Raw genomic sequence first — 25,117 nt, 5'->3', positions numbered from 1 at the left:
GTTATAGCGCATAACAGAAACTGTGCTACAGTTAAAGTGAATTAAAGAACTCTGTCACCCAAGCAAATCAAGACCTTTTTTTGCGGTTTGGACAGTGATGAGTGAATTCACTGAAAAGGACGGGTTAAATAAATGAATGATTAGCAATAATACATATAAATATGCTGCAAGGTAATCAGGATGGATGTGGGATTCATATTTATTGTCACATAACTGCCCCACAAACAATTAAGAAAGAATGCTCAAGAAAGACTAGCTACGACCCAAAGTCCATGTAAGCTTTGTGCAAGCATGTTTCAGGATGAAAACACAATAAACAGGTCAACCTGAAGGGCCTTAACTTTGAGGGCAAAGGAAGGAACATTTAGACCCCACGGTACTTCCAATAGCAACGGGTTGAACATTTGTGAAGACTCCTGGAAATTAAATTATATATTTCTGAAGAATTATTTTACCCAAGTCTATTCCAAATCAAGCCAGGGATAAGTAAAATGCAGTACACTTTCTGTATATCTTGTTCTGCCATGCCTGCTTTACATCCAATACTTGCTTTTTACTTATATGGCGGGGAGAAGTCCCCAAGTGGTAAAATCAAGGAACGTGAGACTCGGGTGAATACTACAGTACACACACAATATACATATATGATGTTAACACCTCAATAGTTACATACCCAGCTCTTAGGTTTGCAATAGTAGTTCTGCCAAAGCTGTAAGGGTCTTTATCTGAAAAACAGGACAACAGCACAGTATACACACTTTGAATTAATTCATTTAAAAAGAACAAAATGCTCTTGCATCACTATAATATTACCACTGTTTTATTATAACGGTTCTACCCTTATATACCGCTTTCATTTATAAATCTCAAAGCAGTTTGTAATACAGATAAAAACCATTATTAGTATAGAACATGTCATCAGTATACACACCAGGGATGCTATAGACAAGGGCAAGCAAGCAAGACTAGTGGGGGTTTTTTTACCATCCAGTTGTGCAAAATAATGGAGGAATGGGGCAGAAATGACCCCTGAGCCTCAAATCCTAAAGCATTGCAGTAGCTATTACTTGCGCTCAAAGATCAAGTCACTGGGAATCTGGCATGCAATATCTGCACACATGCACTACAAGAAGTCAGGCCAAGTTGAAGGACTCATTGAGTTAGCGAGGAAAGAAATAGATAACCTTAAAATTCATTGACATCATTATGTATCCTCCATCTCTGTGCTCACCCTTCCCTTGGAAGGGACACACGGCCATTCTCCCACTGCTAATACCTTCCCACCCCAGACAAACTCCAAACAAGCATGCTTACACCAGTTGGGTCCCTCTGCCAGATTCCACAAGTTCATTAGGTTAGCACCTTTTGGAGCCTAAAAATCACATAGGAAGGAAGAAAAGACTCTTCTTCCCCCCCACCAGGAAATATAAAGGAAAGAGGCAGGAGCAAGCCGCCACCACTCCCTTCTGCTGTTTAAGGAGTAGGTAGGAGATTCTAATTTCTTTGCCACTGTGGAATCATAGGCCCACCACTCGGATATTGTTTTTAACCATTTGGTATAAACATCCTGATTCCTATGATGTTATTTTCTCAGTAATAATAAATGCTAAAAATGAGCTTCTGGGTTCCTTTAAAAGACAGAGAAAGCACAAACTCTGGCTAGATATACTGATCATTCATATATATATATATATATATATATATATATATATATATATATACTGCATGCCTTCTTAGTTTTATTGATTTCTTACCTACAAGCTGCAGCGCCTTAAGCATCGCATGTAAAAAGAGACAGATTTTGAGTGTACCACATTCAGTTCCATTGAATGTATTATGCATTATACAATCCTCTTTTTATGTAGTCTTTTTGCCAACATAATCACCCCTTAACTTTTCAAACCCCCTTGGTCATGTAAACACAGGCTAGTTTAAAAAGCGATGGAAAGAGGCCTCGGGATTATTAAGAGTTGTTGACTCGCTTTTTGTGTCATCCTGGGATAAAAGACTGTTTAGCTCTGTTCATAGCCATTATCTTTGGTATGCTGAGACATGGAATTCTTATATTTTCAGTGGCCACAATGGTGAACAGAATGGCTAAAACAGCCTAGGATGTGTTCCAAGCCGGAGTTGTTGGTTCAGAAGGAAAACTACCTACACCAGCTAATATAGACACATTGTGAGAATCTAATATACTTGGCAAAAAAACTTAGTCTGGTTACTGAATACCAATGCATATGCTTATGCAGTGGTACCTCGACTTACGAATGACTCGACAACTGAATTTTTCGACTTACGAATGGGGGTAATGGCCACGTGCTTACGAATGTCTCGACATCCAGAAAAAAACTGCAGCGGTTTTAGATAGGGATTTTTTGACTTACAAATTTTTAGATAGGGTTGCTTCGACTTACAAATTTTTCCGTTTTCAATGCATTCCTATGGGAAATTGCGTTTCCAATGGAGTTTTTCGACTTACGAATTTTTCGACTTACGAAGGTGCCTTCGGAACGGATTAAATTCGTAAGTCGAGGTACCACTGTACTCTCCTGCACCCTGCATGGAGTAGTAATAGGGTATCATCAACACAGATGTGCTACTCCAATATAGAAGCAGTAATTTACTGTCAAAGCCACAATAGAGGTTTTACCAGATGCCCAAAGGTTTTCTGGAGAAAATGAAATAACTATAATATATCCCACCTACAGAAGAGTACTTTAATCACTGGACCCACTACAGAGAGATTTTCTAACCAGACCCCGTAAGAATAAGCAAGCCCTGGTCATCAAGGCATTAAGAGTGACATGGAACACCAAGTCATAAAAGGTTCTCACCAAGTAAGTCGCCTGATAAATTGACAGGAAGTATGATGCACAAAGACAGCATGCTGACTACAATCAGCAGGCAGATGAGATGGCGCTGAAAGGCGAGGTAGGTAATGGCATCATCCCCACATTTTACACGAATCTCTTCATCGCTGCACCACAAATAACAGAACAGGTCAGTTGCCAAGTTTTACAAAGGTGGGCGTATGCTTAAGGAGAAGGCTGACTAAGGATTGCATTACAGTTGCAGACAAAATACTCTGTGTTGTACAATATGGTGGTATCATAAAAGGTCACATGGATACAGAAGCAAAAGAGGCTAGACGGTAAAAAGATGCTGAGCAGGTTCAAACAAAAGCACATCCACATGGAAAGAACAACTGGCATTTAGCCCACTCTCTACTCAAGTTTATAGAATGTGAGTGCTTTCTCCCGATTCAATTCTATACGAAATGAAAAACTTTTTAAAAATTGGATTAGGGAGGAATTATTTGCACAACCAAAAGCAGATGCCAATTTGAAATGCAGCTAAACCTTTGAACAGAATTATTACACTAAATACAATATCCTGCAGATGCAGAAAGACACAGTAAACACAATAAAAAAAATTATGTTTTTGTAATGGAGTAGGACAGCTTTCCTCACTGTAGAACTCAGCAATACTGACATCAAAAACTACTGAGCTAGACAGCATTACACAATTCCAATATACCAACCTGAAAATTATTTCCTCTTATTTCAGAGGAGATACATACATAATTTCATTTGTATATTTATTTTTTTAAAAAAACAAAGAGGTTTACAACATACATAAAAACCATATAAAATTTTAAAATCAGAAATCAACTAACTATTATAGCAGGGTATTTTCTTAATTGTCATCATTAGGTTGGCAGTTCTGCGACAACATTAAATTTAACCCTCAACCATGACAGTATTTACTGCAAAGCACAGAGCTCTAGGTAAGAGCTGTGATCCTGAAAACCATTTTACTGAAACGCAGAAGTACACTACTATTCATTATAACTGGAAAAAAGTTTCCTGAAATGAGATAAATTGCAGAGGTGGGAAACTGAAAGTGGAGTCCCTAAGGAAGCTTGTACTTCCTACTTTTGAGAACATCTTAAAAACTCAAATTTAGAACCATTATTTTCTTGGTAAGCTCATATAATGAGTCAACAGCAAGATCTAATGATCCTTCCCTAGTGAATTTTTATTTGGGGACTGGTGTCATCACAGCCAGTCTATCCAGCTGTTAAGATGGTAAAAGATCAAAGAAGTGTGTAGGCTTGCTTCATATAATAATGAATTAGCCTTTTTTAAAAAAGACAAAAAAAGAAAGAAATGACATATACTGGGATACGAATTAGAGATTTTTTTAAAAAAAACATTAAACGATTTATAAATACTTTTACATAACACAATTCAAATCTTATTTCAAAGCTGTGGGCTTACTGTTTTTCTAACCATTTTAACGATAGTTCTGTCCCTTCTTGTATTTAATATAAAAGCTTTCTATTCCGTCTTATTAATAATTCTCAAGGTGGCTAACCAAAATCCAATTGCTGCAATGATAAAGCATAGAACATTAAAAATGTACAGCCCTCTGTTTTCAAAATTGCTAAGAAACTGTTATTAAGCAATGTATAGCATAAATAGCACTCAGATTTCTGCTACTTTGCGTACTCACCTCATTCGAAAGGCAGATATCATCCAAGAACAAAAACCCTAGAAGAAGCAGAAATATTCTTTTTTGAACACTGAGTGGGATCCAGAGAAACATTAGCAGAGCAAGCAAGGTTTCCCACATCTTCTTCCAAGCTCTAGCTGCACATATTCCCTGAAAAGCTGCTCCTGGGGTTGTGGGGCTATCCAAAATGGCATGTACAAGAAGCTGCAAATTGGAACAGGAAACTGGGAGTAATTAGAAGCTATCCCCTTTGCATGAGCAGAAACAGCTCCTACACCCAAAAGCTCTCCCATTCTCCTGCTTGGGTAAGAGGCAGAATAATCAAATTATAAATTTATATTTGTAATTTATTTTACAGGGGGGGGGGGAAACACTTTGGGTTGGTTCTAAGCCTCCTAATAATATCAGGACACAATGTTTCAGAGAATACCCAAAGTAATTGGAAGGCTTTTGGGGGGTGGGGTGGGGTGGGGTGGGGAAATAAGAAAACATGGACCTTTAGAAAAGTTTCTTTTTTAAGCAAGATGAAAAGAGAGGAAATACAGTTCATTTCAAGTCTAGAACTCCTCAGGCAAGCCGAGTGAAATGGGATCCAAACATGAATGAGGAAATGATGGTGAGCAAGCTTTGTGACCTCATGGGAACATGAACTCCCAAGAGTGATGGGGCTCATCACTCAGTTGTGCTTCAATTGGGTACTCCTAGATTAATCATGCCTGCTATCACACTTTTCGCACTCACTCCCCTTAGAAACCTCTTAAATCAGGAGCGCCATGGACCTTGAGTTTCCTGAACCAATGACCTTCCATGAAAGTAGAAAGAAGCAAGAGAGAGATAAGGGCTACCTCAATGACTACATCACTTTAATCAAACCAAGTGAACTATTCATAGTCTACAGCGCTGTTTCACTAACTCAAGAAATTATACACATCATTTCACGTTTGGACTCCTTAAGTAAAACAACAGTACAACTAAATGATTACAAGGAGACAACATGAACTAAAGCCATTTGAAAGCAACTCCTGCCATGAACAGCAAATATTGTTATTATTAAACCTATTACCTGCCTTTTACCAGAAGGGTTCAGGGTGGGTTGTAGCAATATAAAATACAGCATCCAGTAGGTCACTGGAATAATTCTATTGCCATAATTACTGGTGCTTCGGTGACATTTTTGAGATGAACAATCATACACTGTTGCAAATTATAGTTACTAGTCAATTTGTTTTATATTTAAGCAGAATTCATAGTAAGTATGAAGTGTTGTGCTACTGCACACTGTACGTTTCTTCACAGTAGTGTTTTCTACCTCATTTTAATCGTAAGGTTTAAAGAAAAACATAACTATAATCAGTTGATGAAGCACTGGAAGATAGAAGCCATTGAAGCAAAGAATCCTTCACACTACTGATAAACAATTATTGTTTCAGTCACCGGAACATTTTCCTATGGAATATGTATTCATGACACATTTTACATACAAGAATATGGGAGAAGCTTAATGCAAAATATTACTGACTTCATCAGGATCCAAATCATCAGGATTGGGTAAATCAGTAGATACAGCGGTTTCACTAGAATGCACAAAGGAAGACTTCAAAATTAGAACACTAGACTTCACAAAACTTTACTCAAAAGCATATTTAAAAGAAGCTCAAATAAAGCAGCTAGCAGAAGTACTCAAAAGGGAAAAGAAACAAATAGTTAGGTGGAAAGCATACTAGAGTGAAAACATGAGCATTTTAGACAATTAGGAGGGGGGTTCTGAAATAATCCTTTCTGTAGAAATTATTCACTCTCATGTCAATATAATGCTTTGCTCCCGAAAAAAGACCTCAAAGCAATATTTTTCTAGATCTCATTCCATGACTAAGAGGACCATCTCTTCATTTCTAGACATTGTTAGGGCCGTCTCAAGCGTGTCGCGCGCCGTGGTGCCGAGATCGCTCCGGCGCCCCCGCTCCGCCCCGTTTCTTGGCGCGGCTGGTGGGCGGGCGCAGGGTGCAGCACGGCGCCCCCTGCTGGGCCGGCACCCTGGTGCCCCGCGCCACCCAGCCTACACCTAGAGCCAGCCCATGACACTGTGATACAATACATAGCTCAGATCCAGTATTTCCACAAGCCCATTGGTGCAAGGATGTTCCCAAATAAGTGGCTTACATTTTCTGCCTCTTAACTAGTAAATCAATGGATCCCATCCAAACCATGAGAGGTATTCATGTGTTGTGTGCATGTCCCCACTGCTCAAGAATGACAACCATGGAAGTGCACAGCAGCAAATGTTGTGAGATTCCAAATGAATATCTCTTTTGAATCTGTCACCAGAAAGCTGGTCAAGGAAGTCTGCTTGCTGTTCTTCTTTCCCTTGCTGACATGTTCCCCTATTTCAGCAGAGGGTATAGCTTTCTAAATAACCCATGATGCAACCCAACCTTGGGGGAAGCTACAAAAAGACTTCTCCCCTCGCCCTTCAAATATGTAACTGACAACATTCTGGTAAGTTTCAGGTAGTATGATTCTTTCCTCCTTCTGTGTCCTTAGGTTAACTCTTCACCACCTGTCTTCACATTTCTCTCTTCCTTCACTCCCAATTCATGTTTACACATTGTAGCTGTTTGTTCCCCTTCAGTTTTGCTCAAAGGTTTTGAGCAAGAACAGTCTTTGCAAAACCTTCATATTAAAATTAAAATGCTGTTTTATTTTCTGCAAACTCTGACCTCAGCATGCAGCAACTGGAAAAGGGCACGCTTGGAATAAGCACTGTTTCAGCCACTGCAAGAAACGAACATGCCCTGCACTCGCCGATTCTTCCTAGAGATCTAGCCTTATACAGCTGTTTTGCTCAAGAGATGTTTTGAACGAAACAGTGGTTTCGCAAATTAAAAAAAATATGTACTTCAGGGCTAAACTAGGTGTAATGCTCTAAACTCATCGTTGACAATGGGCTTTTCTTTTTTAATCAATAGCATGCATGACCAAATAATTTTCATGGGAACCACAGACATGCACACACATCAACCACCATAGCTGCCAAGTCTCCCGCTGAAAAATGCGGGATCAGCAGCGGCGCAGCACTGGAAGTCGCTTCTATGCATGTCTGGACATGCGTAGAAGCGACTTCCGGTGCCCCGCTACCCATGTATGAGCACCGGAAATCGGGCGGCGCCGGCACCCAAAATGGAGCCTCCCTGGCAGGTAAGAAATCCAGGGGATTTACGGGATTTTTTCCAATCTGGGCTGCCAGCGGAAAACGGTTTAAAATACGGGGTTTCCCCCGCAAAAAACGGGAGACTTGGCAGCTATGCCAGCCACAAACATGCTGCTCTTTTTTATTATTATTTTTTAAACCCATTACCGAAGGAATTCCTAATAATGTACTTAGTGTCACAGTTCCTCCTCTTTGTAATCCATAGAACTGTTGGTGTTAGTGGTCTATGACAATGCCTATTATATCAGGCATGAAGCTGTGCTACTGCCTGAGAGGCCGGGGTTCAAATCCCCACTTGGTCATGAAGTTCACTGGGTGACCTTGGGCCAGTCACTGCCTCTCAGCCTAGCCTACCTCACAGGGTTGCTGTGAAGATAAAGTGGGGAGGAGAGAAGTATGTACACCACCTCAACTTCCTTGGAGAAGAATATAAATGCAATAAGCAAATGGATTATATAAATAAACAAACATTTACCTCAATGCTTCCGATACCAGGGCAATACGACCATAATCCCAGAATCTTTTTCTTATAAAAGAAAATACCAACAATAAAATCTAAAAGAAAAGAAGTAACATTCATTCAAAGGCATAAAGTTTCGTTATTTCATGTTAAGCTGGCTTCAGATATGACAGTGCCATTAGAGCACCAGGACCAAATTTTTCATACTTGACAAAAACTTTGGATTTTTATTGTTGTAACACCAGAAAATAGCTTATGGCTAGTATTGGACAGGGCCTTTTTTAGAGCAAAAAGAATAAAACATGTGCTGTGAAGAGTGAGAAATACCTGTCTTAAGCTTCACAAGAAAGAATTCAGACAAACCCATGTTAATTCTGACATGGCACTCTTAAATATAGTTTGGCAACTACCATATGCTCCCATCTCAAAGAGACTAAAAAAAATGGAAAGTGTTGCAAATCCTATTATCCAAAGATGACCACACACTTATTCTGCATCCCCTCCACATATATTTCTTTGGTCAGGACAAGCCACACCTTGCAGACAGTCTGTCTGAAGGGATGGAAAACATTTGTGCAAGACAAAGGATGCATCTATTTCAGCAGGGTAAATTACATGCTGATTCACCCTTAAGAACACAAGCCCTATTGGATTGGACAGTAAGTCCAGCTTATTTAAAGGGAACACTTTCTCCATATCCGCCATAGAGCTTCTCTTTTTTGCAGAGGATTCTGGGACTTGTCTTAACACACATGCTCAATTGACGTAGCACACCAACCATACTTCTTGAGCCTCACCATTGCCCCACCAAGCCCTTCCTCAGACCCTGCTTTGGGAACTTGGGGATTGTATAAGAGGCAGTTATCTGCCAAAGTTGAGACTCCTAAAATTAACTTACCAAAAAGCAAGTTACATCGAGCAGAAGGACAATAGGGACTCCACCAAAGCTTACACCTTGAAGCACAGTACTTCCCCGTGCTCCACTGTAGCAGTAGGATCCATTGCTAGCACGGATGTCTGTTTTAGTCCCATTCCATGAGTGATCCAGCCACATATCTCCAAAGAATGGAACCATGTTGTTTCACTTAGAAAACAAAATCATAGGGCAAGTTACAACCGACAGGAAAGCATTATATATATATATAAAGAGAGAGAGAGCAACCAAAGTCAGAAAAGAATGGCTGAAGCAAAATCTATATTAATAACAACAACTATTCCCCATTACTTAAATAGCTTTGCAACAGTTCAATCAAAACAATCAAAACATAAGCTTTTATTGCAAGTAGGTACTTTGTCACGATAGTGCTACCTCTATGTTCTAAACCAGGCAACCCCGAACTCAGCCCTCCAGCTGTTTTGGGACTACAGTTCCCATTGTCCCTGACCACTGGTCCCATTAGCTAGGGATGATGGGATTTGTAGTCCCAAAACAGCTGGAGGGCTGAGTTTGGGGATGCCTGTTCTAAGTCATCAAGGCCCAAGTCATGAAGGAAATAGTATGAAAGGACTGAACTGGGAAAAGCCTGTAGCAGGATGGAACTGTAAACACCACAGATCTGTCATTTTCTAGCTCGGCTACGACACAAAAAATGCCCCTACAGAATGGATCTCCCCACTCTATCATTTTCTCTCATTCATATATATCACAGAGGGGTGGAGAGAAACAGAGTCTGAAATTCACCACTGCCAAATAATAGGTCACCTCTGTGTCCACATCCTATGTAAAAATAATAAAGATCCTCAAGTATGCTTTTGTGGTTGGCACTGGCAAGCACCAGATTTGTGATTTTTACTGTGGAATGTAGTCGATCAACACAAGTATTAATTTTATAGTAGTTCTGGAGGACTGCATGTAAAAAATCTTGTAATTTCAAGAGAGTAAGACCTGTTCAAGGGAAGACCTGTTCTAGAGGTTTTGCAGGGCAAAGCCAAGTATCAAAGCTATCCAATACCTTAAACTGTTTTAGAAATATTCATAATTTCACGCTTTAAGCATGAAGGAAACTGGTTCAGCCCCATCCAGCCGCTATAAACAACTGAATAGTCTCTTAAATTGTAGGTGACAACCAGCCATCATGAAGTTGTGCATGTACAGGCAAATCATCTAAAGATGAATGCAAAGATAAAATTATTTAAGAGCTCACAGCAAGTGGCAAAGAAAAATCTGATGTAAAATCAAATTTTACATTCTTATGAAGGAACTTTATGTTTTCACAGTTGTAATTTTACAGTGTACAAGAAACCATCCAAATGAAGACATCCAATATGTTCTTTACAAAATTCTATGATGTTAGGCCTCATTCCAAAACAGATGCAGTTCATGGTTAACAGGCAAGTTGATGGGTGGATTATCTGTTTAGATCAGTGTCTCCCAAACTTGAGTCTGCAGCTGTTTTTGGGCTACAGTTCCCATCATCCCTGACCACTTGTCCTGGCAGCTATGGATGAGGGGAGTTGTAGTCCAAAACCAGCTGGAGACCCAAGTTTGGGAAACACTGGTTTAGAGATGAAACTTGTTCGTGTCCTGTCATCCCACACATTAATTTAACTTCAAGGGAACGAACCAGAAAGCAGCGTTTATTTTATCCACCAAATCACAGCTCCACAAGAGAGGTAACACAGGACAATGAATGTCCTTATGTTTCTGAAATTCTGATTTGCCTGCAACCAAAATAATTTCAGGGCAGTCTACAACCTGCAGAGGGCAGAAGAGAGCCATCCCAGATTTAGCACCAGCTGTTGATAATTACACATCATCTCAGCAATTATCAAGCCTGCCGAAACTTTCCTCAACAGAAGAATAAGGTATTTTATTTATTAACAAATGTCAACCAGCAATAACCTACCCAGTGCAGGTCCTTGGGAGAGGCTCAGAAATTAGATCACAGCCCAACTTAACTTCTGATATATTAAGAAAATGTGGGCGTCTACCCTACGAGAAGTAGGGATGAAGGATATAAAATTGCCCCTCCCTCGTCCCCAAAAGTTTAGGGCTGCCACCCTCCCCTTCCCCCTGGCAGGGGGCATGTGCTTTAGCACCCACAGAACCTGCTGAAATTTAACTGGGCAGCTTCTCACCACCACCACCCGCACCAGTTAAGCGGCTGGATTTCTGCCAACTCATACAGCTGTTATAGACCTGGGGCCTCTGAAGCCATTAAAAAAGAGAAACAGTTGTAAAACAAAACGTGGCTATAAAATAACGGGCCCATTCGAGATTAGAACTGCAGGTGGCGAAAGAAAGAATGCAAGAGACGCACAATTCACCAGGAAAGTCGCCTCCACTTGATAATAAAGAGAAAATGGAAGCCAGGTGAAGAGAGGACGGAGGGGACTTGCCTGAAGTCGCAGCAGGGGCCGGGAAGAGGAGCCGGGAGGGAGGCTTAGGTGGGTGCCGGAGACACACACACAAACACACCTTGGGCACAACTCACACACACTTTAAGAGAGCAGGAAGTGGCTGGGAAGCAGCCGAAGAGGAGCTGCTGCTGCTGCTGCTCTCCCTGCTGGGCAGGGGCAAAGGACCCCCCGCCCCACCTTCCCACCTCCTGGCCACGGGTGGCGCCTCTGCTTTAATTTCGCTTTCGAGGAGGAAAGCCCGCCCGGTTACCGCCGCGCACAACTCCTTGGCCAGAAATGGCCCCGTCCTCCGTTACCTGAGCCGGCCGCTGCCACCAGCTCTGCTAAGTGGGAACGACGAGGGCGCAGGTGAACCCGCCCCACCCCGCCCCCTCCGGAAGCGCCGCGAATGCAACAGATGACTTGCCCGAGCCGCGCATGCGCCGCTCCCGTTATGTGGACCAGGCCCTGCCCTGCCCACCGCTCCTCGGTGTGAGTCTCGCTGCACCTGCGGCGGGCCTTGTTGTGGCCTCAAGAGAACGGCCTTCCCTGGCGGGCGGACACGCCCTTCGGCACCACAGGCAGGCCGCGCCCCGACGTACTTCCGCCCGCTTTCTGTAAGGTGACGACAAGGCTGTGTAGTTGCGTTCTTCGAAGGTGCGGCGGGAGGAAACAAGACAGCTGCAGGCGTCGTTTTCAAGTATAGGTCTGCTACGACTTTCCAGGCTGTATGAAGATGCGAGTATTTCGAGGCCCCTTCACAGGTTGTGTATTCTAACAGGAGAAGCTCTGTTAAGGTCACAGATTTGGTGGTTCTACCTAGTGGTGTGGGGTAAACAACCTACACATGCTCAAAAGCACTCCTAACTTCATTTATCTGGACATAATCCCCACTTAATTCAGTATGGCTTACTTCTGAGTAAACATGGTTAGGATTGTGGTGTATTTTGATTAAGGTGGGAAGAGAGATATCCATTTTCTCCACACAGGTAGGTAGCCGTGTTGGTCTGAGTCGAAGCAAAATAAAAAAATTCCTTCAGTAGCACCTTAAAGACCAACTAAGTTGGTCTAAGTGTGCATGCACACGAAAGCTCATACCAAAATAAAAACTTAGTTGGTCTTTAAGGTGCTACTGAAGGAATTTTTTCATTTTCTCCACAACATGCATAATTGTATAAGGGGAAGTTTTCCTTCCTTTCCCATGATCCTAAAACTCAGGACCATTCAAGGAAGCTGAATGCTGGAAGAATGCTGACAAACTAAAAAAAAGTTCTCATTCACACCATGCATATTTAAACTATGGAGTTAGCTTCCACAAGATGTAGTGGTAGCCACCAGCTTTTCTTATTTTTCCATTAGACAAAGGAAGATATGAGGCTGTCAATGACTACGAATCATTATGGCTGTGTTCTGCTCACTGTCCAAAGTAGGATGCCTCTCTGGGTACCAGTTCCTAGGAATCACAAGTGAGGAGAGTGCGACTTCTTGTGGACTTCAATAAACACTTGGTTGGCCACTGTGGGAACAGGATTCTAGACTAGATGGCCTTTTGGCCTGATCCAGCAGGACTTTCCCTATGGTGTTATATTATAGAGCTCAGCCAACAGTTTCTAGCTCAAATTTAGCTTACTGCAATAGATACGGAAGGAGAGTCTTCTCATTTAGATTCAAAGTCAGAATTGAGCTGTAAGGAGACTACTGTATAGGTGATTTGTAAATTAAAGCAAGGACCTTGAACCAGCCTCAGTAGTAAATGAAGAACCAGTGCAGGTGCTTTAACAATGGTGTCACTTTTTTCGGCCATGTGCTCTCAGAAGTCTTGCCACCATATTTTGCACCAGCTGGAGCTTCCAGACCAGGCTCAAGGGCAGCCTTACATAAAGCACATTGTAGTCATCTAGCCTTGAGATTATCAATACATGGACTACAGACTATCCCTGTGCAGGAACAGCTGTACCGTAGTTGGTGAACTAGACAAAGCTAATAAAAGGTACTCCTAGCTGTAGACACCTGGGCCTCTACTGGCAGAGATGTATCCAAGAGAGCCCCCAAACTACTTACAGTGGTACCTCGGTTTATGAACACAATTGGTTCCGGAAGTCTGTTCATAAACTGAAGCAAACTTTCCCATTGAAAGTAATGGAAAGTGGATTAATGCGTTCCAGACGGGTCCGCGGAGTACTCAACCTGAAGCGTACTTAACCCGAAGCATGGGTGTAATTGGTTCCGGAAGTCTGTTCATAAACTGAAGCATTCATAAACTGAAGCAAACTTTCCCATTGAAAGCAATGGAAAGTGAATTAATCCGTTCCAGATGGGTCCGCGGCGTTCGTAAACCGAGGTGTTCATAAACCGAGGTTCCACTGTACCTGTTTCTTCATAAGGAGTACTACTGTATACTGTCCAGAATGAGGAACTTTTCTATCTCCTAAGCACAGAACCACTCGCCCAAAGAACCTCCATCTTCTTAAGATTCAATCACACTTTATGGGCCTTCGTCCAATTCATTATTATTGCATTCACTCCAGAGCTTTTTACAGCCTCCCCTGATGCAGATGTTGAGAGAAATTGAGACCTTGCTCCAGAACTCCTAATGACTGATCCCAAAACCAACCACACTGGGTCGCTCCTTTAGTTTAACATGGTTCACAAGAAAATGACTTGATTGTTTTCTTTTGGTTGCTGGGTTTTGGCAATGATGCACAAGTGATAGCTGCTGGGAAACACAGATGGGCCTTTGGTCTGATCCAGCAGAGCTCTTTCTTATGGGAGAACTTCCATAAAATTCTCTGTTTTATGCCCTTTTGTTATTCTCCTTTTTTTTGTTTTTTTAAGGGAATTGTATGCTGCTAGACATTGCCACTAACACACCATGTGTTCTCCTAGATGTCCACACAACACAAAATGTTTTAATACGGCTAGTGATTTAAAGTGAGGTTGGAGAAATGAGCTGTATGTCCTGTGCCATCAGCTCAAGTATGAATAGTGCTGCCAGAATCCATATATCAGTACAGAGTGTTGTGAAAGTATTCTTTAGCTATTGAACTGCCTTTTTATTTGCCTAGCTTAGTACTGCAACCAAATACCATATAACTCCATATTGGATCCAGAGATGCATATTTTTTAATCCTGAAAATGCTAATGTATGAATGTAAAGTTTAGAAGGCTGCAGGTTGTGAACATTTGCTATTACTGGACAGCCCATGTGTGTTAAATTATATTCTGTTTAGTTATTGTGTGGCTTCCAGGATTGTGTGGAAGGAGAATAAATTTATAAAGGAATTAAAGAAAATTGTAATGTGTGTGTGAGAAAGGCTGAGCAAGTGAAGGCTGTGTTTGAAGAGACAAGGGCAGAACGAACAACATGCATACGGAAACTATCACTATAACTGTTGACCAAAAAGGAAGGAGGGAAAGATAAGGAAGTAGCTATGCCTCGTGATTAAACCAGTAGAAGCTAGTTGAAGGAAGTGTATGTGTGTGTATGTATGGACATAACTGCCTCTTTGCTTCCTTGTGCTTGTGCCATCCCTCACTGCAGGTTGAGGTGGTGTTGCACTGCCCTTGCAATGCTTAAATATAAACATCCTGTTTGACTGACAATTGGAGTCTAGATCTCATTGGCCGTCCAAACTGATCCCACAGGTTTTGAGTATTAAACCCCTATATTTCCCCAACAAGTGCATAAGATTAACAGTGCTTTGCTCCATGAAAACTAAAATTGCTTTCCAAAAACATACAGGCAGACATATTTTTTTAAGAAAAACCTGATATATTTATGTATGTAAAATGTTTGTGAATCACCTATAATCCTAGATCTCTAAGCAAATTGCAACAAATAAAGAACAAACTAACAAATGCCATAACTAAAACCGAGTACGTATTAAAAGTGACCATAAGAAATTAAAGTTCCAGAAATGTTTTCATGGCTGAAATCCATACAATGCTGAAATCCATACAATGTTGGCATCTGCCTCGTGTCCACGGGGAGGTTGATCTTTAAGGCAGGAGCTACTGTGCTGAGTATTCTCATCTGAGTATAGAGAGATGTGATTTCTGGGGCTTGAAGGAGCTTCAAAAACTCAGCCCTGATAATCTCAGTGATTTTAGGCTTTCTTCAATGTACCTGGTCCCAAGTTATTTTTGGCTTTGTACACTAGTACAAAAACCTTGAGCATGGCAGGCTGTGCAGTTACACGCTGTTAAAAAGTTACTCCCATCAGCAGTTGAGTTGCCACATTCTGCTCCAGCAAAAGGTTCAGACCAGATCCAAGGGTCACATAGATCCAAGATGCACATAGAGCATCTTGCTGTAATCAAGCCCTGAGTTCTGAGTGTGCTATGGGCTACACATGGAGTTCTTTTTTTTTTATAATAATTTTTATTAGTTTTACAAACAAAACTAAACAAACTACACAAACATACAATATAACACTGTCCCTTCGTTTTCCCTCCACCCACTGGTTCACCTCTGCCACCAGTGAAACCCCTGCGCTTTGAGAATCAAAGGGGTCCATTGTAAGTAGGGTTTGGCCTCCCCCCTCCCTCCTCCCCCCTCATCCCCCCCCTGCCACTGAAAGGACAGGAATGGAGGAGCTCTGAGGATTGGTTTCCCCCAGCTCATTCATAAGCTACTTAAACAAATACAAACATAACAATAATAGGGGAGAATTTTAACTCCCCAATTCTTATTACCTTAACCTTATACTTGTGACTTCCTCGATAGTCTTCTTCCTGGTTTTCCTTAAACAAATCTAAAATTTATGGCGGGTTTTCTATTTCAGTTTAAAATCCTTTTCTTATATTATTAACTCAACCCTCCTCCTTTTCCATGCTGCCCTGCCACAAGAGGAACCTGTGGGGCACAGCATTTCCAAGGTTCCATTGTATCCCCTCCTCACCCCTCTGAGCACTCCCTGCCACTGAGTATCTCAGAGTAAGGAAAGGAGAGTAGGCAGCTTTCTGCCTAAACCTAACTTAACTTACAAAAATTTACATTAACTTAAATTCTTTCCTAAGCCGTTCTTAGGATGGGCTACACATGGAGTTCTGAGTGTGCTATCGTGGTTCAGGAATTGTCTCATCAGGTGTCTTTCTTACCAGCTAATGCTGGTAAAAGGTGCTTCTAGTGATAGGATCGTGAAGCTGAGGCTCCAATACTTTGGCCACCTCATGAGAAGAGAAGACTCCCTGGAAAAGACCCTGATGTTGGGAAAGATTGAGGGTGCTAGGAGAAGGGGACGACAGAGGATGAGATGGTTGGACAGTGTTCTTGAAGCTACAAACATGAGGTTGACCAAAGTGCAGGAGGCAGTGGAAGACAGGAGTGCCTGGCGTGCTATGGTCCATGGGGTCACGAAGAGTCGGACACGACTAAACGACTAAACAACAAAGTGATAGGATGTAGAAGCACCCCCTGAATACAAACTTGCTCCTTTAGAGGGAGTACATGTTGATTCAGAGCAAATAACTGGTCGATCTCTGAGACCTGGGAAATGTTCTCTGTCTCTGTTTTGCCAAGTTTCAAGCTTAGTTTAGTCCTCATCCAGCCCATCTATGCACTGATCCAGGTCCTGCACAGCCTCTCCTGATCCAGATGTTACAGAGAAATAGAGCTGAATGTCTTCAGCATAGTGATGACACCTCACTCCAAATCCCCTAATGACAGCTCCCAACAGCATCACATAGATGTTAAATAGCGTTGGAGACAGAATAGCGCCCTGCTGCGCCCCACAGCACAAACACAAGGTTACAACTAATCACTGTAAGCCCATCTGTTCCTCAATTTGTGAACAGAGTTGCTTTTGTTTGGCACTGTTTTTCTGGTGGAAAAAGCAGCATTTGCTCACTAGTTAGCAAGCATTTTTCATTTCTGGGAATAAATGAAAACTTAGTGTCAGTGTCTGTGACATGGGTCAAGACTCTCTTAAATCCTTCTAACCATTTTATTTTAAAGATACCACATATCCCCTGGACAGCTCTTTAACACCCAAGGAAACTAAATGTGCAAGTGCATATGTGTTACTTTCTTCATATGTGGTTTAGATTACTGGACATACAAATTTCAGATAAACCTCACCTTTCCATTTATCCTTCCCAGCAGGGTTTTCCTCTGTGGGTCAGCACCCCTGTAGGGTGTACATATCCTCAACATTTTGGGCAGCAGGTGGTAGCAGGAGTTACCACTTACATAACTGCTCCCTGTGGTTACAACATTTCCACTACACAGGCATTTTGTTTTTTCTGAGTGGTGAATGTTGAATTGTGGCCAGATTAGCTGTTAAATGCTTTCCTCTTGAAACCCTAATAGATAGATCTAATTCATTTTCTTGACACTTTACTTCCAGATCCTTTTGAAGTTTTCGTCGCACATTATGCTTCTTAGATATAAACCATTGATGCTTTACATGTACCTTCATAACATAAAGTGAGAATATTACACAAGTACCATACAAATCAGAGTTTTGTACTCATCTAATACTGAGCAGATGCAAGCCAGTCTTTCCTGTTACATGAACACTAGGCTGTAGGCTGTAGCCCAGACCAGTTTTAGCCTGCTCAGAAGGCACCTGTATAATTTATCTATTGGATTTTGCTATTATTATTTAGAATTTGAATTAACTTTACCTACAAAACATGCTGTACAAAATGTTTTTGCCCAGACCTACCAATAGCAATACAAAGGTCTACCAGGCTTGCATGTTGAGCACACTGCTTTATGGTAGTAAGTCATGGGCAACTTACACTCGCCAGGAGCAACATCTCAGTGCCTTCCACATGCACTACATCAGGAAGATTTTGGGCATTGCATGGTAGGACAGAGTCTCAAATATGTGAATATGATCAAACCCACAAATATGTGAATATGATCAATCCCACATTCCCAGCATATTCACACTCCTGTATCAGCGACGCCTGCACTGGCTTGGTCCTATTTACAGAATAGAAGATGGCAGGATCCCCAAGGATGTGCTCTATGGGGAGCTGGCTTCAGGCACAAGGCCTGTTGGCGGCAGACAGTCGCAGACCAACTCTCTTATCTGCAAACATGACTGGCAACGTTAACACCACTGTGTGGGAATCCCTTGCAGTGCCTGAGACAGTTACATCATGCATCCACAGCAATGACCAGAGGAGGAATGACCGTTGCTGGGAGGAGCGCAGAAAGAAGAAACGCCATGGTACACCTGCATAAGCACAAATGGATGCCTTCATCTGCCCCAGCAGCTTCTCCCTTATCAGTCTCTACAGCCACAGCAGCTGCTGTAACTCTCGAATGGTTTCACTCTACTCCCAAGGTGCACTTCATTGTCTCGCGAGACAGACGGATGCCAGCAACAACAGCTCAGGCCTGGAAGCCAACCCTGTATGCAAATTCTTTAATCACATGGCAATATTAAAAGGTTTCATGCGTGCATGACAGGGGGGGAAAGTGTCTGTTTTCCTTGCTCTCTTCTGAAACCTCCGCTGCTATCTGACCCCAGCTATCTGATCCACACACAACACTACAAGACTCTTCTTCTTCAAGCTGCTTAGAACTTTGAAGGGGAGCATTTTGTTGTGAGCTATTTGTACAGTTCTAATTTTAATAGTACAGATGCTTGTGTTGTTAACAGCTCTACAGTGACAGTAATTTAATTCACACCTCCTTTGCACTTTAGGAAGGCAGCATGAGTTCCCACTGATAATCTCACAGAAGATACCCAAAGGGGTGAACACAGGATAGTGCTGCTCTTTGAGGTAGGCAGGGAGCTCTTGTTGGTGTGACATATGCAATGTAGCTGAAGGCAGCAAAGGGATGTGAAAGTGAAATGTATGATTACATTTTTTTAATAAGACAGAGAGGTGCCTGATCCCATCTCCCCAAGGGAATGACTTTAGCACAAGAGTGGGGAATCTGTGGCCCACCAAATGGGGTTTAACTTCCAACTCCCATCAGCTTCATCTACCATGGCTGATTGGGAAATGGGATGGTAGATGTAATTCAGCAACATCTGGAGGCCCGCAACTCCCTACACCCCTACATTAGTAAAACAGAACCAAACCAAACCAAAAAAGAATTCCACTATAATCTCATATACTTCCTCTCTGCAGAAAACGTCTATTGGATTCTCTTCATTCAGGCATGTTCCTAATGGCGCTGGCTATAGTTCAGAATAGAATGATAAAATAATTCCAGATTTGTAGTAACTGAAAGCACAAAACGAAAGAGATGGCACAAAATTTCTCACTCATGAATCCCCTCTTTCCCCACCCCGCATTGTTGCGCAACTATGCACAATATTAGTTTCTTTCATTGTCACATGTTCATGTTGGTTACTTCCCCTCCATTAAATTGCTTCATACTTCCATTTCTATAGGGTGGTTACTGCTGCTGTCCTGCATTCTTAGAAGTTCTTTCTCTGCGAGGCTCCCAGGCCTTCCCACCACCTTTATCGCATATAGAGAGTGTGCATTCTCCTAGCACATGGGTAGCATATTTGTTGAGTCATCCCTTATCAAACAGCAGTCACGTCTCATCAATCTTCTGTCTTGCAACTAAGCATATGACTAGCATTTTGTAAATTAACGCAGGGCGGGAAAGCATAAGCAATGACAGGATAGATCTGCATGGCTTTCTTGAATGCACTTACAGTATGTATGTTGCAAGGTCATTTGTTTTACAGCAGGGATGTCCAACTCCCAAGTGACTGCGATCTACTCACAGAGCTAAAAACTGGCAGTGATCTACTCCCTTTTTTGGAGGTGGGAGCTGTTTCAGGTCAAAGTTGTTGAGCTTTTTTAATGAACGAAAGCCCTGTTTTTTGGGTTTCAGATGAAAGAGTTGTTGAGCTCTTTTTTAGGGAGGGGAAAGCCCCGTTTTGGGGGGTGCAGGGAGTAGTTGAGCTTCTATGGGGGGAGCCAGTGATCTACCAGTGATCTACCACAGACGTCCAGTGATCTACCGGTAGATCACGATCTACCTGTTGGACGTGCCTGTTTTACAGTATTGGGATTTGGTAATGGAAATTGCCATTGCTCAAAATGTGTTTAATTCAGATTGCCTGTTTAAGACAGATGGGGAACTGGCTGTGGCCCTTCAGATGTCTTTGGATTCCATGTCCTATCAGTCCCAGCCAGCAAGGCTAATGCTCAGATATTATCATAGCTGCCAAGTTATCCCTTTTTAAAGGGATTTTCCCTTATGCTGAATAGGCTTCCTCGTGAGAAAAGGGAAAACTTGGCAGCTATGGATATTATGGGAGTTGTAGTCAAGCACAGCTTCCCCATCCCAGGTTAAAGAGAATATATATGAGACTGAGGGGTAAAGTCCCTTTGAACATGTGTAATCTCTATATTGTAAGATCTCAGTAAAGAGGTAAAAGGGGTTAAATCCCTTTGAACATGTGGGAGCTCTGTAATCTCACATAGTTTGGCCCTCAATGGCTTGAAGAGATGGTTCCTAGAAATCATGACTTCCTCAAGCTGCCACCTGTACTTAGTTTTGCCTTCTTTTTAATTATTATAATTTTTATCACAGCTGATTTAACTCTATGTATTAAATAGGACTTTTAAAATATAGGAATGTCATTTTTTGAGGAATAATGAAAAAATGGGAAGTTAATACAGGTATATGTTAATTTCTCAACGAGCTTTATTGTGACCCCTGGACATTTTTAAAGCCTTTAAGACTTTTTCATTATGTCATACACAGGTTTCATACTATTGCTGGATCTTGAGTTCTAGAGTTCATGTAGGAACTGAGCCAGTGCAGAAGGAAAGATTGTTGTGTATACATTTAGGCCCTGCCACAGAAATGCTCAGAGAGAAACAGAAGTTTTACTTTCTGTGAACACCAAAGTACTACATACTTTGAGTAAACGTTTTTTTTAAATCCTCTGAGTATGGAAGGTTTTGTCACTTAACTCAAGCAACTGTTCCAGAATCTAAAATGATATTATTGTTAATAATGTGTAACGGTCAGCTTATGTACTATTCATACCATATATTTGTTGGAAATGTTCCAGCAGTCTCTGCAATCTTTTAGCCAAGATCTAGCAGAGTGCCACCTCTTTCCTAATTTACAGTTGGAGAATTAAAGCTCTTTGCACTAACCATCTCACAGGTCTTTAGCAGGAGACTTTATCCACAATTCTTATTTAGATTGGTCTTCAATATGCTGGCTGAGCTGGAGGAGCCAGCACCTTCTAGGAAATTTAGAAATGCAAATCACCTTGTATTTTATTTGCATGTGGTTTGTGACTGCTCTGCCTTTGAAGGTCTTTATTAATGTATCCAAATAACACCTGGTAGAAGTTGCTGTTATTTGCAGAAGGACCTTTAAAGGGGGTGGGAATGAATAGAGCAGCATTTACTATTCCTTTGTTGGAACAAGAGACACATGGAGAAATTAAAAGTCAACAGAATTCTAATTATAGGAAGAACTTTTCTTATGCAATGCATAATTAACCTGTGCAAATTGAAGCCACAAGATGTAAGAGGAAACCAATAGCTTAGTCAAATTAATCGCATTCAGAAAACCTACTTGCATGCCAATGAATTATAGGTGTAATCCACCACCTGCTGAAATCCATAGCAAGCCTCTCTCATTGCACCATTCTACATCATTTTCTAATTGTATAGATCTTCAGCTATGTTATATGCCGTTTAAAAATGGCATATAACATAGATCCCTGTTAAAGGAATGCAACCTTTGGAAGCATATATCACTGATAGAACAAGATGTAATTTAACAATAATAAAAAGCAGTCCAACAATATACAGTACATGCAATAATCTGGCTGTTTTTCATTGCTCTGGTAAACTATGTTTATATACATAAGTCAGGCAAGCAATGCTTACCAGATCTTGCTGAACTTTCGTCTTGTCTCCAACCAGCAAAACAAAATGCAACTCCTGAGGAAAGAGGAAGTGAGCAATAGCTAGCTGAAGGAAAGTAATTAAGCTGTTGTGCTCCTTGTTCCCTTTTCTAAAAAGTGCCATAGAAAGGTCTTTTATGCAAACAACCCTGGCACACTGTAATATAATTTAAAGCATAATTAAGTGCAAATAATTTGAAACATCTGACCCACGATTTTCTGCTGCAGAGTGAAGTCGGATGGGGTATAGGTAATGTCCACTAACTCGTACAATAACATGCACCATCTCATATAGCCTACTTAAAGTAAAAACTCAGTATACAGTAACAGTGACTTGAAATGCGCCACATTTTATGTATTGAACAGATGGTTTCCATGTTGGAGAAATATAATCCCCGAGGACAAATAATGCAAATTCTTTGTTCTTGAATTTACACAGGAGGAGGGTTGTAGCAAAGAATACCCTCCCTTGATTCTCTATGAAAATATTTTGTTTTTATTTAAAATATTTATATGCTGATTTTCTATTTTAAAAATCCAAAGTTGCTTACAATAAAAATTATACAGTTGAAGCAAACCTACATACACCTAAGACCATCAAAGAAGTTGCTGCCAGGGTGAGGAGAGCAGTTTTAAAATATAAAAATAAAAATCGGATGTAAAGAGCAGAACCACTGCTGATCGTCAATTATAAAAAGCTTAGAGAGAAAAAGTATCTTAACCTGATGTCCATAAGATAATAATGTTATCTTGCAGATCTGCCTAGGGAGGATATTCTAAACACCTGGTGCCTCCTGTGAAAAGGCCACCTCCCCAATCATCATCAATCTAACATCTGAAAGCAAGAACATTCTGAAAAGGGTTTCAGAAGCAAATCTTGACAATCAGAGTAATTTCTATGGGGGAAAGCAGCCCTTTCTAGTATTCAGAGTCGACTATTGGGTGTTTGGGAAGTCTGCATGATCGAGTTCCCTGCAGGGAGCTCAGTCATTCCACTGATTCAGCCACATCTCTACCTTCCCTAATGATGTCAGGTGTGGCACAGGTGGCCATGGTTTGGGGAAAACAGCCCCATAGGCCACATTGAGACTCATTCCAGGCAAGTTTGCTATGTGAGATGCACAAGCAGGACTGAGCCACAATGAGGCTTGTGCTCCCTCCTCTCCACTCTTCCTCCTACATGGTGTGAGGAAGAGTTCAAAAACTTCCTCTTCCATTTTTACCTACTTAATGCGGTTTGCTTTGTCATGCATGACAACCTGTGGCTCATTTAAAACAAACCAACTTCAAACAGTTGTTTTTGAAGCTTGCTAATTTAAACACTATAGTTAGTGTTTGTTTTTAATCCATGGTTTATTAAGTTTTTCGCATTCCTATAATGTAACACTACAGTCCCTTAGTCTCCCTCCTACCCCAGCCTCTCCCCCTCCACCTGACCTCGTTCTTGCTTCCTCTTTTCTTTTTCTTTTCTAAGTCACTTTGTGTTGCCTAAAGCAAAAAAAGCAACCAATAAATCTAATGATGATGATTATGATACAGCATTTTCATCTCTGACATTCAGTTACCTAGCATGCTATACAGTATTCAGGTTTGCATGCTTAGATAAAGGGTAGGATGAATGAATGTCAGTAATGCTATGCCGCAGTCCTAGATTCTCCTTCATGGATCACTGCCTTGTTGTGGTGAAGAGGCTTGAATAACTCGGAGAAGCTATGAGCTATGCCATGCAGGGCCACCCAAGATGGACAGGTCATAGTGCAGAGCTTTGACTAAACGTGATCCATCTGGAGCAGGAACTGGCAAGCCACTCCAGCAGTGCCGTCTTAAGCGCCCCTGGCGCCGTGGTGCGCCGGATCCCTCCGGCGCCCCCCCACCCCGTTTCCCAGCTGCTGCGCGGTGGGCGGGCAGGCACAGCGTGGTTGCTGTGGGCACAGCTGCGTGGCGGACCGGCCGGCCAGCGGGCGGACGCAGCTCGCGGTGCCCTCCTGGTGGGCCGGCGCCGTGGTGCCCTGCGCCACCCAGCCTGGCCGTAGGGCCGGCCCTGCACTCCAGTATCCCTGCCAATAAAACTACATGGACAAAGACAACAGGCATATAAAAGTTATGACGCTGGAAGATGAGCCCCTCAGGTCGGAAGGCGTCCAACATGCTACTGAGGAAGAGCAGAGGACAAGTACAAGTAGATTCAGAGCTTATGAAGTGGCTGGGCCAAAGCTGAAAGGTTACCTCATGAGAAAAGACGACTCCCTGGAAAAGACCCTGATGTTGGGAAAGATTGAGGGCACTAGGAGAAGGGGACAACAGAGGACGAGATGGTTGGACAGTGTTCTCGAAGCTACCAACATGAGTCTGACCAAACTGCGGGAGGCAGTAGAAGACAGGAGTGCCTGGCATACTCTGGTCCATGGGGTCACGAAGAGTCGGACATGACTAAACGACTAAACAACAACAGTCCTAGATTAACATCCATTAAGTCAAGCAGGTTTCCCTCACTGCCCTGTACCTCCCACTGTTTCTAGTTGTGGATATTACTCAGTGAAGAGGTCCAAAAATGCACTTCTAATCTCCCAGAAGTTTGATTTTATGTAGTTTATAGAGTAGAATCTTGTAGAGCAGTTTGCAGGAAGTCCAGTATCCAGCTTTCTTTGCTTGGTGTGGTCTGGGCTTTCCAATATTGAAGGATTATTCATTTTGCTGCAAGTCTGGCTTGGTTGCATCTCATTCCTGCAAATGCCG

At 41.9% G+C, this 25,117-nt stretch overlaps 1 protein-coding gene across 2 annotated transcripts in view; it reads right to left on the bottom strand.

Annotated features, from left to right (window-relative positions):
* TMEM63A (transmembrane protein 63A) overlaps positions 1-11,956 on the bottom strand; it is a 34,640-nt gene extending 22,684 nt beyond the window's left edge. The window contains exons 1-7 of one of the 2 annotated variants that reach the window (XM_035111441.2): positions 11,840-11,956; positions 9,082-9,267; positions 8,199-8,278; positions 6,035-6,089; positions 4,516-4,553; positions 2,835-2,977; positions 674-725 (exon numbers count right to left, since the gene is read on the bottom strand). In XM_035111441.2, the coding sequence (XP_034967332.1) occupies positions 674-725; positions 2,835-2,977; positions 4,516-4,553; positions 6,035-6,089; positions 8,199-8,278; positions 9,082-9,258 (545 nt within the window). In that variant the 5' untranslated portion in view covers positions 9,259-9,267; positions 11,840-11,956. The other variant, XM_035111443.2, reaches the window with a different exon arrangement.
* Positions 11,957-25,117: the final 13,161 nt, after the last annotated feature.

The sequence above is a fragment of the Zootoca vivipara genome, chromosome 3 (assembly GCF_963506605.1).
Source record: "Zootoca vivipara chromosome 3, rZooViv1.1, whole genome shotgun sequence".
Classification (NCBI taxonomy): Eukaryota; Metazoa; Chordata; class Lepidosauria; order Squamata; family Lacertidae; genus Zootoca; species Zootoca vivipara.
Note: the sequence above shows the minus strand (reverse complement) of the source record. Positions and strands in the feature narration are given on the sequence as shown.